The following is a 19,673-nucleotide window of genomic DNA, read 5'->3' as shown; positions in this document are numbered from 1 at the left end:
TTCTTGCTGGGGTTTTGTTTTGTGCAAAATGGTGTTTTGTGTCGCTTGTGTGATGACATTTTAATAAAGTAAGAATAGCATGTGTCTAGCTGAAAGTGAACGTATTCTTGCCCGAATAGTACCAACAGATGATTTTTTAAAATTTTTATTATTTTTGAGAGAGAGAATGTGAGTGCGGGAGGGTCAGAGAGAGGGGGACATAGAATCCACGGGAGGCTCCAGGTTGTCAGCACAGAACCTGACGTGGGGCTCGAGCTCAAGAACCAGGAGGTCATAACCTGAGCCAAAGTCAGATGCCTAACCGACTGAGCCACCTAGGCACCCCTACTAACAAACGATTCTGGTAGGTCTTCTATCACTGCCTAAATTGTCTCTGTTTGGTTCTTTCTTTCTTCCCACGGGTCATGTGCACAGGGCTCACTGATCCAAATCAGGTCAGCCTGGAGACATGGTAGTTACGAGCTTGTTCTGTGGAGTCAGAATGCCTGGTTTCAAGTCCACGTCCTAGCACTAACTAGCCGTATTACCTTAAAAAGGTGACACCTTCTCTGTAAAGCTGGAATGATAACAGGGATTTTCTCACGAGTGTACTGGGGAAATCAGATAAAATAATACTGGGGCAGACTTAGGCCAGCCAGCATTTGGGAAGAAGAAAGTGTTCAACTGTTGCCGTTTCTCATGATCAGAAACTTCAGTGCCATTTTGGCAAACGCGTATGTGGAGACTCTGTTAGCAGTGGGATGGTAGGAAAGCCAGGAATCCGAGTGAAAAACAACCAGAAACTCCACAGGTGATTCAGAGGAGCAGCCAGGCATGTGATCCTGAGTGGATGTCCTAAACCAGCTCCAATCCTGAGATTATCCATCTCATGTGGAAAAAAAAAGGTAGAGGCTGTTTTGGAGCCTCGTGTGGTCCTCAGATCAGCAGCAACAGCAACACCTGGAAATGTGTTAGAAATGCAAATTCTGGAGCACGACCCGCCCCACCCTGCGCCCACAGCCTACTGAATTAGAAACTGAGGATGGAGCCCAGAGTCTGAACAAGCCTCCCAGGTGATTCTGATACTCAATAAGTTGTGAGAGCAATCTTTTAGAACAGGACCTGGCTTCGTAGAAGATCCTGACCCGGTAAGTACGTGTTATATATTTCTTTTGAATTTGGTTGAAGGAATGTTGAATTTTATTTTTCAGTAGTATTTACATTTATTTGATTAATGGTAATTGTTCAAACAGGGCAGCCTAGTGAAATAGTCCCTATTTAATGGAAAAGTTGTTTGTGGTTAATTTCACAGGGCTCAGTGGCGCCTGGGTGGCTCAGTTGGTTGAGTGCCCGACTTCGGCTCAGGTCATGACCTCACAGTCTTTGAGTTCCAGCCCCATGTCGGGCTCTGTGCTGACAGCTCGGAGCCTGAAGTCTCTGTGTCTCCCTCTCTCTCTGTCCCTCAGAACTCATGTTCTGTCTCTCTCTGTCTCAAAAATAAATAAAAACATTAAAAAAATTAATTTCACAGGCCTCAGAAGTAGCAGAGCTGGGATTAGAATCAAGAAGTTTGTCCAGGCCCCCTTTATTGGGTTACAAATCTCCCCAAAACGTCTTGTGCTTTATCACAAGACCAAAGAGCTGGATACACTGAAACAACCACTTCCCGGTTGGCTCAGAGTTTGTTTCCCTGCCACGGTGCACAAGGAAGGGTGGGGAGAAATTGTCTGAGGGCCAGGATCTCCCGGAACATGGAGCCTGGTGGTCTTAGCCAAACAACGCAAGCAGAACTCCACAGAGCCCATGGACACTGGCCTGAAGCTACAGGGTCAGGCCCAGGATGCTGCCATACCTGGCAGTCTCTCTGCCGGGTTTTGACTGTGCTGTGAAAATGCATCTAAGTGCTGACTCACAGGGGAAGGCTCAGGTGCCCACTGGTTGAGGGACGTGGGAATTGCCTTGGGAATGAGGGACCATAAGCCCAGGACCTTACTCAGAATTTCTCAACCTCTTGGACCTGGTAATTCTTTGCTGTGAGGACTGTCCTCTGCATTGCAGGAAGTTCACTATGGATGCCAACAGCACTTTCCACTCCTGGCTGGAATCCTGACAATCAAAAACGTCTCCAGACACTGCCACGTGTCCTCTATGGGGACAGGAAGTAGAGCTAAACCATCCCCACTTACAACCGCTACTTTAGGGTGAAGTTTTTCAGGTACAGGACTCAGAAGGTCCTGATTGGGTGCCCCTAGAAAAGCAGTTTTGCCTGGTCTTTTCACCTCTGTACCTTGAGACAGAGGATCACATTACAAATCTAAAATGATAGTAATGAGTCATTTGCTCCAGCTGTCATTTTTGTCTTGACCTACACATTTTTCTCACTGTGCCTGTGTTCCGCCCGGGGATCTGTCTCAACACAGGTCTCCAGGACACTATAACCGGTCAGCTGGTGTTCCCCAACTTTCAAACATGTCTGCCACCTGAAGATACTGATAGTATGTGTGTCACATCATCCTGGGGTTCTTGTTAAAAATGCATATCCTTAGGCACTACTAGAAACTTAACGAATTTGATTATTTGAGACCTACTGAATTTGAATATAGGGCGCTATGATTCTCTCTCTCCATATATATAGATTGATATAGATATTTATAAAAATATATAATGTATATTATATAATGAGCATGTAATGTATATTAGAATATGTATATTATATATATACAATATATATGTTATAATACATTGTATTATATGTTTATGAATATATAAATATACTTCTATGTAAATTTATACATTACATATAATTATAATGCATTAAATACAAATATAACAAACATCTTTTTCTTAAAAAGATGCTACCCGCTTGATATTTAGGCCCATTTTGGGACTCCGCAAGGACGAAGCTGTTCAAGCAGTAGGCTTAGTTCTTCATACCCCCCGAGTGAGTTTTTGCTTTTCTCTGTTCCCTGGGACTAGGGAGGACATTAAGGAAACTAAATTATAGATGATGCCATAATTGTCGTTTTCTCAGCTATGCCAGGCAGACATTATCGCTCCTCTGGATGTAGCATTTATTTCCTGAATAATTTAAGACAAACACAAAAATTTAGACACCATGGAATTGATAGAACTGGATGGGGTACTTCAGTTGGTAGGATATGAAAATATGTATCAGGACAATTGATGATGAGCCATCCAAGATCTAATGCCAAGCTTGGGCTCTGAGACAGCGAATGAGACGTGTGTGTGGGTGGGGGGGGACAGTAACAGGTATGTTCTAAATTAAAAACATTTTTTCACTCAAATTCTGAATGTTCACTGACGTGGTGGAAAGATTATCCATTTTACAAAAGGATTTAGTTCCTTTAAATCAGTCTTTTCTGATGAATATGAACCAGTATGGATCAGGAAGAATAGAACGGAGTTTCTGCCTGTCACTGACGGGTGCTGAATTAAAACATAAGCAGTGTGATGTGACACACAGCTTGCTTGGAGGAACAGGCGTCGAAGGAATGTCGAAGACAGACGGTCAGCAGCCACGGCTGCTAAAATCCCAGTGCAAAAGGTGCATGTGATGGCCCATCAGGGGTGCCATTCTGTAACTGTGCATGGAGAGGACAAATTGAGGGCTTCAGATATGAGATGTGGAAAATCACACCAGAAGACACTCAAAAAGGCAGGCATCGATTTTTGGGTCAGCTGATTCTCACAAGAGCAGCTCTACAAAATGAGCTGGGGGGTGGGAGTTACCAGGAATGTGTTCATTTAAGAGTGGTTAATTACGGTCCCCAAGCAATGCCTGAAAGCCTTAGGTTTTCAGAATCTGAGTAAACAGACAGCGAATAACCTTAAAAAATTATTTTCTTCAGAAAGGGATCCCCAGGGCAGCGTTTTGGAAATAGCTCTCTTGTTTGCTTCTATCCCATTCACATATCCACTCCCTTCCAAAATACTGTTTCTCTGACTAACTGTGGTTATTCTCCAGGTGAGTTCAGGATGAGAAATTAAGACAAAAAGTCCTCTTAAGTCATTGTTGAAACCCCAAAACGTATGAATGGGAGGGTCAGTACACTAGGTACTAGGTGTAGATTTGGATGGTCCCTCAGGCCCACTGAGATGGCCACTCCTACTCCCCTAAGCAACAGAGCCCCAGCCTTACCAACAGTAAAATGCCCTGATAAATGGTCTTAGCCTCCTGTGCACAGAAGGAAAAAGCAGAATAGACTATTGAAAGTGTTGCCTGAGAATTAGGGCTCAACAAAACTGTTTAAACACAAGACATAACAAGTAGATGCACAGAAGATTTGGCATATCTCTTCTGAAATCAAAAGAATCTTTAGTAAAGACAGGTAAATGCCCAGCTTCACTGACCATCTAATACAGACACAGTCACATAAAACAAGATGCTAAGGCCTAAGTTTCCTTCTTATGGGGAGAAAGCCACTATTACCTCGTGGAATTATATTAATATTTAACATCTGAGTGATTTTCTTCTGGCAGGCACAGCAATCGAGCAGATTATAAATAGTATGCTCATTTGTTTTTACAGCGTCTCTAAGAATTAATTACTCTTTTGGTTCCTCAAAGAACTAAGATTCAGAGAAAGTTTAGACAGTCTTTTGAAATTCTCAGAGCTAGTCAGGGGTGAACTAGGTTTTGAACTCAGGCAATTTGGCTCTGGAATCCACACTCTTAACTACAATATTATACAATTATACTTTCACATAGTTTCTTTTTTTAAATTTAATTTTCTTTATTTTAGAGGGGGGGGGGTGGACAGAGGAAGAGAGACAGAGAATCCCAAGCAGGCTTCATGCTCAGCATGGAGCCCGACACAAGGCTTGATCTCATGACCATGAGATCACGACCTGAGCCAAAATCCAGAGGTGGACGCTTAACCGACTAAACCACTCAGGCGCCCCACAAGAGTAGTTTCTAAGGGCAGGTAAACTTGAAGATTAATTTATTTCTAGACTTTTCTCATAATCTACAATCACCAAGTTGACAAGAAAATGAGGAGAAAGAAATCAAAGGAGAGAGAATACGATGGCTTGATGTTAGAAATAAGATGAAGCCATGTTTGAGGCCCAAGATGAAAACATTGTTCTCTGAATGGAAGGTAAATTTTGAAAAGGCTTATAGGTCAACAGGACCTACATATCTCCCTTCAGAACCTCAACAAATGGTAGAGCAATCTGTTGTACATAAAGGCAATCGGATAAGGGAGCAAGTGGGGACAGAACCCCAAATTGTGTTCTGCTTGACCAGCCATGCGCCTTCATAAGGCTGTGGTGGGCAGAGAACCTTTTTCTAAATTGTGCAACAGTGGCCTCATTGGGTGAGGGAAGGCCCCTCTCAAAATTGTGAAGCTCCACAGAGTTTATCTGCACCAGGGTGAGAGAGGCTCCTGGCTTCTTACTTGAGGCAGGGACAGCTGGTATTCTCAGGAAAGTCACCTTCATGCTAAGTCTCACTATTGCTCACATTTCTGAGATTCTGAGCATCTGCTCCCAAATGTCAGAAGTAGTAAAGGGAAGGAAGAAATTAGGCCCTGGAAGGAAGTGGAAAGAATCTTTTTAGACAGTCCATAAATAAATAATGACCCTGAGCTTTGAAATTAGAGGTCATACACAAAAGTGTTTCTTAGCCCTCGAGCACAGGTAGGGGCTGGCCACTCAGGTGTAAAATGCACCCAGGTAAATAAGTAATGAGCAATGGACGGTACTTGGGAGTTTCGGTCCCACCGTAAATCCCTTTTGTAAAAGTCAAATGAATAAGGAGCTGTGCATGTTTAGGACTCCCACATCCAACAGCTTCCTAAACACACAAGAAAGAGCTTACTGCCACTGGAACATTTATATCATGCAGGCTGTGGGTCCTACAGGTCTGCCTTCGTTAACCAATATATCCAAACATACATTAAAATAAACATTGGGAAGAGATGACACACATTAATCATTGCTGGCGAAAGCTTGCTCTCAAGATACCTTTAATCAGTGTTGCTTGGGCTTTAGGCATCCACTGGTCACCTTCACGGTCATTGCCATATCCCTGTAGCACTTTCACATCTGGGTGTGCCCCACACTGCTGTCTACTTTTTCTTTAAACTGGCTTTTTTTTAACTTTTTAATTTTTAAAATTTAAAACATTTATTTTTATTTATTTAAAAAATTTTTTTTAACATTTATTTATTTTTGAGACAGAGAGAGACAGAGCATGAGCAGAGGAGGGTCAGAGAGAGAGGGAGACACAGAATCCGAAACAGGTTCCAGGCTCTGAGCTGTCAGCCCAGAGCCCGATGCGGGGCTCGAACTCACGGACCGTGAGGTCATGACCTTAGCCGAAGCTGGATGCCCAACCGACTGAGCCACCCAGGCACCCCTAAAACATCTTATTTAAATCCAAGCTAATATACTTCATTCTTTTTGATTACATAGTCATATTCCATTGTGTGTATATATGTATACACATATATATATGTGTATATACATATATATGTATATATATACATATATGTATATATATATGTATATATACACATATATATGTGTATATACATATATACACATATATACACACAATGGAATATATATATATATACATATACACATATATACACACCACATTTTCTTTATCCATTTGTAAACTGATTGGTTTTCCTTGTAACTGAAAAATCTTTGAACAGAAAACTTGAGATCTCTTTTGCTAATGTGAAACCAAGTCTCCCTCATGAGAAGAAAAGCATAAAAGTAGATGCAAGAACAAAATGGTGTCAAAATAATTCGGTAGATACTCTTGCCTGCCAAGGGCTCTAACCTTGAGGGTTTTCTGTGTTTATAAAAACAGATGATTTTCATAAAGATATTAAGGCAAATTAGCACTAAAAAAAAAACCTGTGATGGTTTTCTTGCAATCAATAGGAGAGGAAGAAAAGTGAAAAGACAGGGACATTTTTCATTATATAATGTTCTTTAAGGGTATACTGCTGTCCTGTGCTACTGCTGTAAGAATAAAGTCCCCCCAGATTGTCCCTCCCACCCATCAAATATCCGTGCATAGAACTCAGCTAACTGAACCACCAAGGGTCTTTCCCACGTGTAATGCTCCTTTGCTGAGGACGATCATTTTTGTCCCGTGTGCTTTGTTCTACATGCAAGTCACGTTGATCGCAAACAAATCATTTACTTACCATGTTCATCGAGCAAAATATTGTCAGGCTTCATATCCCTAGGAGAGTAAAAGGAAAAGAGAAAGTTGCTCATAATTAGACAAACAAATGAACAGAACTCAAGGGCAAAACTAGAAATGCACAAGAGTTCTCAGTGGGGTTGAAACAGTGAGCTCATCCAGTTCCCATGGTGCCTCCCTGACACGGTTACCAGTAATACCCCCAATTTCGAGATCAGAAAACTGTGGCTCAAAGAGGTTAAGCAACTTAACTGCAGGCCACAGAGTAGGAAAATGGGCAAACTGGGCTTTGAGCCTGAGTCTCTCTCCTTCGAAAGCTCAGACTCCGTAGTGTACTTTACTTTAAGCATGTAGTAGAGCTCCTAGGGTCATGTGAGCAATTAAATTGCCATAAGGTGGTAGTGTTAATTATCGGTTTCATCTGTGTCACTCTGAAGTGAAAGTCAAGACTAGAAAACAAGGAAAAAAATGATCTATCATATGGTTATATTTTAAACTTGCAGAGATCAGGATCTTTTTAAGGATGATGCTATGATGCCTCTAGTTACTTAATATTATTGCTGGGGTGGTTAATGGAGTTGGCCTAGTCTTCCACACATTAACGAGATCCTTAAATCCACGGGAGGGAACAGAACTCACCCTCTTCCGATGAAGGGAGTAGTGTGATGGTAAATACTTAGAGAAATGGCCCGTAGCGTTTTCAAAGTCCTCAGATGCGAGTATTACTGTAAGCAGCACTCCTCCATAAGAGGACAGCACTGGCATGGGTAGGGGCCCTGGCTGTTGCCCTCTCAGGTTTTTACTGCCCTTCTCTAATGTTCCATTAAAGCCCTTCAACCTAAATTCACAAGAGCCATTAAAGATGAAATTCTAAAATAGGTTTTGGGGCACATTTTCAGCCTAGTCAAGTGGCTTTTATGTCACCAGAATAAGGTGAACTTGGCCTTTGACAGACAGACACTCTCAGGGTCCTCTTTTCTTGAAAATATTCATAAATAACAAGACCCTTGCCTACAAGCAGGACAAAGTATATGCCACACCACCATGCAGGTGCATGGGTAGTCTCATGAACTCTGAGTATCTTCTTATTTTGTTTGTTAGATTCTTAAAATTGATTCTGGATTCGTAAGTGATCATCTGTATCCATGGCACATTTTCTTTGGTGCAGGGTACAGTTGGCTAGAAAGAGTGTCAGGGGGTTTTAAACAGTTTCTTTCTTTCTTTCTTTTTTCTTTCTTTCTTTCTTTTTTAGATTGTGTCTCAGAGGCCTAGGAACTAATTCTTTTTTTTTTTTTAAATTAAAAATTTTCTTAATGTTTGTTTACTTTTGAGACACAGGGAGTGAGGGAGCATAAGCAGGGGAGGGGCAGAGAGAGAGGAAGACACAGAATCCGAAGCAGGCTCCAGGCTCTGAGCTGTCAGCACAGAATCTGATGCCGGCCCCAAACTCATGAGCTGTGAGACCATGACCTGAGCTGAAGTCGGATGCTTAACCGACTGAGCACCCCAGGCACCTCTCAAACAGCATGTTTCTCTGGGTAAACTGTCAGTATTGCAAACTCAACCACAAACACATGGATGGATTCCATTGTTTCAAGAATTGTCAAGAAACGTCCAAACTCACTTATATGAGACAAAGTCCCTTTTAGAATCTGGCTCCTGTGCTCCAGCCATATAGAAGCACATGGGGTCCCCCACATGCTCCCTGCACCGCCCCCCTCAGCCCCCGGCCGCTTTCTGCTGTTTGTTTACCTGAATCAGAGCTCTTTTACCACTGTACTCAGAAAAAGCAGATTCATCCCTCACCCCACAACTCCAATGTCACTTCTTGCAGGAAGCCTTCCCAGAATTTCCAATGCTGAGTCAATGGCCCCTCCTACATGCTTTGCATGGAATGCTTCTTCCATCATACATTTGTCATGCTTACATTTATTTTTTTCTCCAACTGGATCATAAACTCCTTGATGTCAGGGATGGTTTCTAGATTAATGTCAAATTCCATTCCATAGGCTCACAGGGCTTAATAGGCAGTAAATGAAAATCTAAATGATACCAGGAGAATTTCTCGTGCATTCACGAAGGTTAATCCTAACAGTATATACTCAGAGCATTAATAGTGTACCATCACACACTCTTGGCAATCCAAAGCTCAAGGTAAATCAGGTAGCAGGCTCTTGCTCCTTCTTTCAGACTTGCATCCATGAGCATCAATTATGTTTTGACAGGCAAAAAGGGGACAATGAGAAGCCCTGACAAAAGGCGAGACATTTGCGTGGTGGCAAGATAAGCAAAATGATTTCTTTGCCTGAATTTATGAGGGCTTGGTGAGAAAAAAAATGATGCGGGTTGGACACTTCGGGCATCATTTTTCATATTTATCAAAGACATGTATCATTATATCCACCACCTTTCCCATGAACTACCTTGGAGCTTAAAGAATAATACTGAGATCAGAGATACTGATCTGTATCTGATAGATATACCGTATACTGATATTGATACTGAGTATCAGAGATACTTTGATAGCCACTGTGCTAGAACATACAGAATATAAAGATAAATGAGATATGGTTCTCTCTGGGATGGAGGGAATAAGAAAGGCTCATAAGGAACCAGGTCAGAAGGACTACAGTGGTAAAGGGGCATATTTACTACTAAATTCAGAGGACTATGAGGAAAATATAGGGAAAAATTTAAAAAGGGGGGATTTTGACATAAAAATAAAGTGTATAAATGAAGATTCTGAGTACATAGTTTCCCCAAAATGTGATGAGGTAACTTCATAAAGTAAGCTTTACACCCAACGTGGGGCTTGAACTCATAACTCTGAGATCAAAGTTGCATGCTCTACTGACTGAGCCAGCCAGGCGCCTGATGAGGTCACTTCTAAGTCACTACAGGGTAAACCACAGTATGATAACATTGTTTATTCATGAAGCAGAAGAGAATGAAAATAAGCCCTATGTACTCTATTAAAATTCCAGATAGAACAAGTTGATGTTTTTTAGTTCTGCAACTTAAGCACTACTTCCTTATCTCTTTAGCCTGCTCAAGTTATGCTAAACATGAAAGAACTTACTCTATTTCTTTCATTTTAGGCGACCTACACTAAGGTTAAATTCAGTGGTTATGCTCAGAATCACCCGGGGGGCTGTAAACACCTTGGGGCTCAGACCTGTGGTGCTCGGACTCCTGCAGGCAGGCCGAGGCCTCTGTCCAAAAACTAACAGAAACTTGTAGTACCTTCTGATGTACAGTCATGTTCAGAAATACCATGCTGGCATTGTCCACCTCCAAAGATGTCAAACTGATTTTAAACGATGAACCTCTTAAAAGCTTATTTATGAATGAAAAGTCTTTTGAAAAATACAACATTTACTACTTTTGACAAAATTCTTTGGCTAAAATATACATGGAGGACTCATACAACCTCCCTCTCGTTAGCAGGTCACTAATGAGTTCCTTCTCTCTTGTTCTTCATCATTCTTGATGATCACAGTGTCTATGTAGATGTGCCATCAAATCCCTTAGCACTCACTTCCCTGAATTACCTCCAATCATCTTTCCATCTATCCACTCCCATTATTTCCTTAGTCCTATTTCCTGATTGTTCCTTTGCCATTACAACAGCCCGCCTTTGACCAAACTGACCTTCTCTCCAATCCAGTTCCCAAGCTGACACATGTAGCACACTGACACCATCAATTACTGACTTTGTCACCTTGCATTTCTACATCAAAACTCTCGCTCCTATCCTCACTTCCCTTCCACAGCCATTGTTAACATTCCTTGTACAAATCTTTAATTCTCTTATTCCCTTTGATTGTACTCATTAAAACCCCAGTATTGGGCCTTGTTGAGATGAGCACTGGGTGTTGTATATAAGCAATGAATCATGGGAATCTACCCCAAAACCAAGAGCACACTGTATACACCGTATGTTAGTTAACTTGACAATAAATTATATGAAATAAATAAATAAATGAATGAATAAATATTCCTTCATGTTACAAAACAGACAAACAAACAAAACAAAAACCAGTATTGGTTAAACCCAATTCCCTGATGCTTCTCACCTACAGCCAAGCTCCTGAACTTTGCTAGAAACAGACATAAGTACTATTGACTTCTCATTTAAATTCATGGCTACAGGGACTCCTGGGTGGCTCAGTCAGTTACGTGTCTGACTCTTGATTTCGGCTCAGGCCTTGATTTCACAGTTCGTGGGTTTGAGCCCCACACTGGGCTCTGCACTCATGGTGGGGAGCCTGCTTGGGATTCTCTCTCCCTCTCCTTCTCTCTCCCCCTCCCCCACTTATGCTGTCTCTGTCACAAAATAAATAAATTAAACTTAAAAAAATTTAAATTCTTGGCTACTATCGCAAGCCAGAACCAGTGTGCCAAGCCATAGCATGATGCCTTCCCTAAAAGGACTACTTTGTGTTTCTTCATTGCCCCTCAGGTCTCTTCCACTTCCTCCCCGCTCCCCACTTTCAGTTGATTACTGAATCTCCTTACTTCACAAAGACAAGAGAACTATCTACCACTAAGTCTATACCAACCTCTCTATTTCTGTATCCATACTCCCAGCTTTCCTTCCAGTTATACTGGATGAAAAGTCCCTGCAGCTGCCCCAGACAACTGTTCTCCTGAGGGCTCTGGATTTTATCTCCTCTCACCTTCTCATGGATTTCTCTCAGCCAGGTATTTCCTTCCTTCTCCTACACTATCTCCTATACTCCTATCTCTTTCTACTCCTCTTGTAAGAAGAATGATATGATCAAGTCTCTTGGAAATACCTTCCTTGATAGACAGCCACCTCCACTTATTGTCCCATTTTACTATTTTCCTTTGCAATAACACCTGTGGATTGGGTTGTTAATAGGTGAGAAATTAGAAACAGTGTCTCCATTCTCCTCTTCAACCCATTCTAATGAGGCTTCCGTCCCCTCTACCTCCTGAAATTGCCTATGCCAAGTACATTGATGACCTCCAGCTTGCCAAATCCAGTGGGTGCACTTTTATTTGTCATGCTTCACTTCTCAGTGGATGGATCGTTCCTTCCCTTCTGACATACTTGGTTCTCGTGGCTTGCAAAAATCCCCTTTCTCCTGGTTTTCCTTTTGCCACAGAGATTCCTCCTCAGTCTTGTTTGCTGGTATCTTCTTGGTTCCACCTTTAAATGCTGAGATTGCCCAAAGCTCAGTCATACATAAACCTACTTTGCACTTAAATGATTTCATTTAGTCCTGTGATTTTAAATATATATATGTTTTTATATATAAATATATTTATAATAAAATATAATAAATATATATTATATATATAAATAAAATATATATACTATATATATCTGACATCCATCACTGACCCTGGAATTCTGGATTAATAATATACCAAACTTGCTGCTTGATGTTTCCATCTGTATGTCTAACAGCCATGATAAATATAACATGCTTTAAAGAGAACCTCTGATATTTACACACGTCCCACATAACCACCCAAACCCTCTTATTCCAGAATTCCTTACCCTAGTACCTAGTCCATAATTCTCCCATTGTAAAACTGAATATCTTTATATCACTCTTAATTCTTTTCTTTTTTTAACTCATAACACCAGTCCTTCAACAACTCTTGATAACTGTACCTTTGAAATGGAATGATTGAAAACAGTATGGTGGTTCCTTAAAAAATTAAACCTGGAAACTAACATATGATCCCACAATTCTCTTTCTATGGGTATATACCCCAAAGAATTGAAAAGCAGACTTGAACAGATAATTGTATATCTGTGTTTATAGCAGCACTATTCACAGTGGTCAAGATGTAGAAACAAACCAAATATCCATCTATGGGGGAATGGATTAACAAAATGTGGTGTATGCATACAATGGAGTTCAGCTTTAAAAAGGAATGAAATTCTGATCATGCTACAACACAGATGAACCTTGAAGACATTATATGCTAAGTAAAATATGCCAGACACATAAGAAGAAACATGGTATGATTCCACTTACATGAGGTACTTAGAATAGTCCAATTGACAGAGACGGAAAAGACAACGGTGGTTACCAAAGGCTGGGGTGAAGAGACCATAAATGTTAACTTATGTTGAATGCATATGGAGTTTCAGTTTGGGATGATGAGGAAGTTCTAGAGGTGAATGTACTCTGTCACTTGAAAATAGTTAAAATGAGAGCTTTTACTTGATGTATTTTTTGTGGACAATAAACTTAAATAAATAAATATTATCATTCCCATTTCCACTGCCACCATCATCATCTGTCAGTTGAAGCATTGCAGCAGTACCTTCTTCTTGCTTCTCCTATTGTCTCCTGACGATCCACTGACCACATACCACCCAGAGTGGTGTTTTTCATTACACACATGTTCCCTGCACAACATTCTCTGGCTCCCAACCTCCATGGAATAAAATCCAAACCATTTACCTCTGGCATATATGCCCTTTACGTGTTCTAGCCCCGCACAGCCCTGAGCTACACGTAATAGCATCCTCTCCCTGCCACACACCATGCTCCAGCTGCACTGGTCTGGCCTGGTCTCCTTTGCACAGATGGCCCCCTCTGCCTGCAGTCCTGTTCTCCTAGACCTTCACTTGGCTTGGCGCTTCCTGTCATTTCAGATCTCTGGCAAAACATCATCTCCTCCAAGGTTCTTTCCTGACCACTCAATCTACAGGAGCCTTCCCTCCGTCCTTATCTCTTCACCTCCATCTTATGTTCAGCACAGTACTGTTTTCTTATTTATTTATGGTTTTTCTACCTCCAATGGAATGCAAGTCCTCTGGGAAAGGATATCTTTTCTGTATTGTTCAATGCTGTAGCTCCCAGGCACATAAAAGTGCTCAAAAGAAAGCAAGGGCTTAAGTAAATATTGGTCATAACAAGTCCCTTGCCTTCTCAGACTTCTGGAATAATAAACCATACATCTCTTTTCCCCTTAAGAAGAGAGAGAGGATGGGTGGCTGGGTGGCTCAGTTGGTTGATCATCCCCTTCTTGATTTTGGCTCCGGTCATGATACCACGGTTTGTGGGATCTAGCTCCGAGTAGGGATTCTCTCTCTCCTCTCTCTCTGTCTCTCCCCTGCTTGTGTTCTCTCTCTCTCAAAATAAGTAAGTATTTTTTAAAGAATAAGAGAAAAAAGCCCCTTTTCTCTATGCCCGATGCATCATAAATATAATGATCATTTTTGTATACTACAGTAAAGAGAAGAAAGAAGTGATTTCTGCAGAGTCCATGATTTCAGAGAGGAGCTACAGAATTTTGGGGTGATAAAATTCAGGTCTAGGGACACACACATTCTGTAGAAATTCTTCTTTGTGTCTTGATTTGATGAAATAGAAAAGGCTGAATCAGCTGATGCCTACTGTGGGAACTATAAATAGTAATGTAGAAATACAATGCTCCCTGTGGCAGGGTCCAAGGCGGAACTGATAGATCTTCTGTTCTCACTTGAATGACTTTACAAGACATTAGTAGAGCTTAATAGGCTAATTACATCCCTTCACTGCACCTACCCTGGAATCAAGTTGTTCACCCTGCAATCCTATATGGGGTATTGTGAGAACAGGGAGCAAGAAAATCAGTGTATCCAAACCACAATCAACCCCTTCAGTGACCATGGCTTTCTGACAGGTCTACACTTCGGGTTTCATTCTTTATTACATAATGAGCTCTTAGATTGAGTCCTCTCTAAGTTCTTGAGTGGGAAAAAATATTATACATACGATTCTATAATATATTATTTAAGACATCACACAAAGCCTATTGATCACATAAACAGACCTATGTTAAGAAACAAGTGAGATGGGGATAGAAGGATGTAAGGGATGATTGTAAGCAGAAACATGTAGTTTAGAAGAGGCGGCAGAAGTGAAGAGTGCTGGAATGAGATTGTGGGTCAGGTACATCCTCCATTTCTTTCTTACTAACTGGTGGATTCTATTTTATTTTAATTTAAATTTCATGTTTTTTAGGGGCACCAGGGTGGCTTAGTCGGTTGAGTGTCAGACTTTGGCTCAGGTCATGATCTCGCAGTTTGTGAGTTCGAGCCCCGTGTTGGGCTCTGTGCTGACAGCTCAGAGCCTGGAGCCTGCTTCAGATTCTGTGTCTCCCTCTCTCTCTGCCCCTCCCCGCTCATGCTCTGTCTCTCCCTCTCCCTCTCTCAAAAATAAACATTAAAAAAATTTAAATTTCATTTTTAAATTGAGATCTAATTGACATACAACATTATATTAGTTTTAGGTATATAACATAATGATTCTATACTTAGATATATTGTGAAATGATCACCACAATAAGTCTAGTTAGTATCCATCACCGCACATAGTTACAGTGGTTTGTTTGTTTTCTTACTATGATGAGCATTTTTAAGATTTATTCTTTAGCAACTTTCTGCCTGCTTTTTTTTTGTTTTTGTTCAACTCCAGCATTTCCCACAGTTTGTTCGAGGGAATAGGAGTTACAAATATATTCTGTAATAATAAATATATGTGTATGTACATATACATTATTTGCATATTCATTTTGGGTGTGCTGGTTTTTCATAGATAGCACTGCTGTTCATTTATTCATTTCATTAATATATAATGCAATTATATATTAATCAGGAGCTGAGGGCAGTGATTTTACCATCCATAAAAATGTGATACAGGATCCCTTTTTGAATTTGTGTTTGTTTTCTCAAAGTGCCGTTCAGGATAATAGTACACTCATCATATCTTTCTTCTCTCAGGTGTCTTCTCCCATGACTGCTGAACTTCTCCGTTGTCCGTAATAATTTAGCTTATATGTCCACTTAGCACAACACAAACTAGAGCACTAGACCCCCATCCCAGCATCTGACTCTTCTCCAGTCCCCACAACCTAACTGACTTGTCAAGGCATTCACCCAAGGAAGATAGGTTTCTCTGGTAATGGGGAAGGGCAGTAGGGACCAGATGTTAATGGACCCTTTGGTGAAAAAAGATGACAGTTCTTCACTAGAGACCAGTTGAGGGAGTTACAAATAAGCATTTAAGCCAGCCTCTCAGAAAGAACTTCTTAATAGTCAGACACTTCCAAAGTTGGCGTGAACTATCACAAAATCTTAAAATGTGATGTGGATATTGTCACGGAGGCTGGATAAGTGTTTGGCAGCAATATAGCAAGGGTGTAGTGCAGCAGAGGAACTAACCTTCCCACTTGACCTTTCAAAAACCTTTGAGCCCTAACCTTCTGTGAGCCACCCAAGCTTCTCACAGAGGTTCCCTAAAAGCCAGCTCCCTGACTTACCTACAGTCATACAGCTCATAAATGTCAGAGATTGCATTTAAATTTCATGGTTTTTCCACTATTGCTCACTCGGTTATTTTAACTAGGAGGGCAAATAGGTTCCGAGCATGAGGCCAACTCTTTAATTACAAGTGTCTGTACTGTTGAAAGGAGGGCCTTTGAGGAGGGTGTTTGAGAAGAGTTGAAAATAAAATTTGTCAAACTGCTCTACTTCCCATGAGTAATAGAATGGTTCTAGCTGCCATTTATTGTCCATGCTGCGGCAGCACTTGATAGACAACGTATCTTTTAAAAATTTTTTTTAAATGTTTATTTATTTTTGAGAGAGAGAGAGAAAGAGAGAGCAAGTGGGGAGGGGCAAAGAGAGAGGGAGACACAGAATCCAAAGCAGGTTCCAGGCTCTGAGCTGTCAGCGTAGAGCCAGACACGGGGCTCAAGCTCATGAACCGCGAGATCACAACCTGAACCGAGATCAGAGGCTTAACCAATTGAGCCAGTCAAGTGTCCCTAGACAGAATATCTTTTATTGCTCACAACAGCCCCCTAACTTAGATATTACATCCATTATTGCAGATGAAGAAGGGGTAGCTCAGAGAGTTTAAATTACTTGCCCAAGATTATATGCTAGAGCTGGGGTATGACCAGAGACTGTGACGTGCAATCTTGGTTTATATCTTAAATGTTTATATTTTACTCCTCCTAAGGAGAGAGAAGAATGTCCTCCTATACCTGGGGGTCTGTCATATGGCTCAAATTAGCCTGCAGCAAGTTTAATTTTTTTTTCATAGTTTCTATTGTATATTTGAAAATCATTTATCTTTTCCACCCTACTCTAGAAGTTACCCATACCTCTTTTAATGTAAAAGTAAAGTTCTTCATGTCTTACTGTGGAGTAAATCTGTTGTTCTAGGAAGGTGAATCACGCTTATCCTGATGGTACAGACTCAACAGTACAGATCCTCCTGTTTGACAAGTATACCATCCCACTCACTGGAGATTTTTAGCCAACTTGCAGTCCTCACAGGCAGAATGTTTAATGACAAGGATTCTTGCCTTGCTGCTTAGCATTAGTCAATGCTCATTCACTGCCATTATTCAATTTGATTCACACAGGTAGAAACCTGGGTCATATTTACCCATTCTACAACCAGGTAAGCTAGGACACAGTGTTAAGGACCTGAATCAAATCCCCCAACTATAGTGGCCGGCCTGAACTTGGGTCTCCTGGGTCTTTGCCTTAATCCAAAGAGATTTTAGGGAAAGAAATGTACTAGTAAGAGGAAGGGAAAAAGTGTACCAAAGTAAGAGAGACCAAAAAGTGTTCATCTATTGATCGTAACTGTCATGAAGGGTTTTTTCTTTTTTAATGCTTTTATTTATTTCTGAGAGAGACAGATCATGAGCAGGGGAGGGACAGAGAGGGAGACACAGAATCTGAAGCAGGCTCCAGGCTCTGAGCTATCAGCACAGAGCCTAGCGTGGGGCTCAAACCCACAAACTGTGAGATCATGACCTGAGCCAAAGTAGGATGCTTAACTGACTGAGCCACCCAGGCCCCCCGTTTGTGTTTAAGTTAAATAAAGTAAAGGAATATTCATTTCGAGGCAAAAAGCAGTTTGCTCCATTTCAGCTCCAGAGCTGAAAATATCCTCTCTGGCCACAGTCATACATGACCGGGCTAGAATTCAGGCCCAGGCCACCTGGTGCCAACATCTCTGCTCTTTTCTACCCTGCCACGCTGCCTAGCTATAGGAGATAATGAAATTTGTCCCATCTTCTTCCTTGATAATCGAACCCCAATTTGGCAGTAACACATCCAGTCCCAGGTAGAGGGATGATTGGCATAAATAAATCATGAGAATCTGGTTCCCCTGTCACAGCTTCCCTTAATTTGGGGAGGGGCCAGTATGGTCAATGAGACCTAATACAGATACTACCGTAAGGGCCTTCAGAAAAACTTTAGCTTCTTCAGTAAAAGATTATAAACAGACTTCTGAGACTCAGATGCCTGAATCTGTAAATCGAGAACAGTAACAATTCTGTAGGGTTGCTGTGGAGATTTAATGAGATGAGGCACGTAAGCACCAAGAACATTAGTCTGCACATAGTGATTATTCAACCGTCAGAAAACATTGAGCAAATGATTAGGAAACGTCCAGTGTAGGAAGGACTAGATGGTTGGAAAGTGATGTTAAGCTGATGAATAGTTGTTTTCAACTATCACCAAACCAGCAGGACATACTGACGGTGCTAGATTTCATGTAATGCAACACATGAGAAACCCGGATAAGCCCTTCAAGTGCTTTATCCTGTATTATCCTCAAACAACCTTGTAACGTGGGCACAATTATTATCCCTGTTTCATAGATGGGACCCCCAGAAGCACAGAGAGCTGACTAAGCTGCTATTATGAGAAGAGTCAGGACTCCAGTTCAGTTTACCTGACAACAGAGGTGAATATTCGAAATACTTCACAAGGAACAAACATTGGCTAATCAGAACAGGCCACTGACCAGTAAGAATCTTGGAGGCCACGATTAAGGACCAGTATTGCAGTACCAGCAAGTGATGACTAAACAGAAGCCCTGTCTGACTTAAGGCCTTAAAGCTCCCATGGGCAGCAGCAGAATCACGAGGCTGTCAATCAATAGAAAGAAGAAGTTTTTGATAATCAGGTGTGTCTAAACATGAAACGAACTACTTTATGTAGCAGCGAGTATCCCATTTCTGAAATGGGACCAAATCCCATTTCTGGTTAGGAAGACAGTTTCTTGTTGGGGACATTGCAGAAAAGTAGCTGCCTTTGCGTGGAGGTAGGACTTGATTTCTAAGCTAACCTCCGCCTCTAATATCCTATGGTTTGGCCTTGAGTTGTTGTACATCTGTCTGGAAAACAGTCTGGCTTCCCTTCATTAGCCACTTCTGTTTTCCCAAGCACTATAATAGGAGCTTTTCATATTTTTCTGGCCGTATTATACATGACATGATTCAAGCTATTTTACAAATTAGAAAAAATCTCAGAAAAAGTATGCCAATCCATTATCTACAGAGTGAGCAACTTGGACTCCTAATCTGCAGGCTCTTTCTTCCCTAATATCTAGAATAGTTAGTGTATCCCATTCTTTACCATTTCCATCCTGATTTTCTTACCACTCACTGTGAATGCTGTACTCGTATCTCCAAACTGATAACAAATTCAAATATGTCCTCCT

The 19,673-nt window shown here is 41.2% G+C and overlaps 1 protein-coding gene across 7 annotated transcripts in view; it reads right to left on the bottom strand.

Moving 5' to 3' along the window:
• The window catches only part of STK32A (serine/threonine kinase 32A), a 142,806-nt gene that overhangs the window by 48,668 nt on the left and 74,465 nt on the right, over positions 1–19,673 (bottom strand). For all 7 annotated transcript variants that reach the window (XM_053222822.1, XM_053222795.1, XM_053222799.1 and 4 more), the window contains exon 6: positions 7,169–7,206. In XM_053222822.1, coding sequence (XP_053078797.1) covers positions 7,169–7,206 — 38 coding nt within the window. The remainder of the gene's footprint in view (positions 1–7,168; positions 7,207–19,673) is intronic.

This window comes from Acinonyx jubatus, chromosome A1 (assembly GCF_027475565.1).
Source record: "Acinonyx jubatus isolate Ajub_Pintada_27869175 chromosome A1, VMU_Ajub_asm_v1.0, whole genome shotgun sequence".
NCBI lineage: Eukaryota > Metazoa > Chordata > Mammalia > Carnivora > Felidae > Acinonyx > Acinonyx jubatus.
Note: the sequence above shows the minus strand (reverse complement) of the source record. Positions and strands in the feature narration are given on the sequence as shown.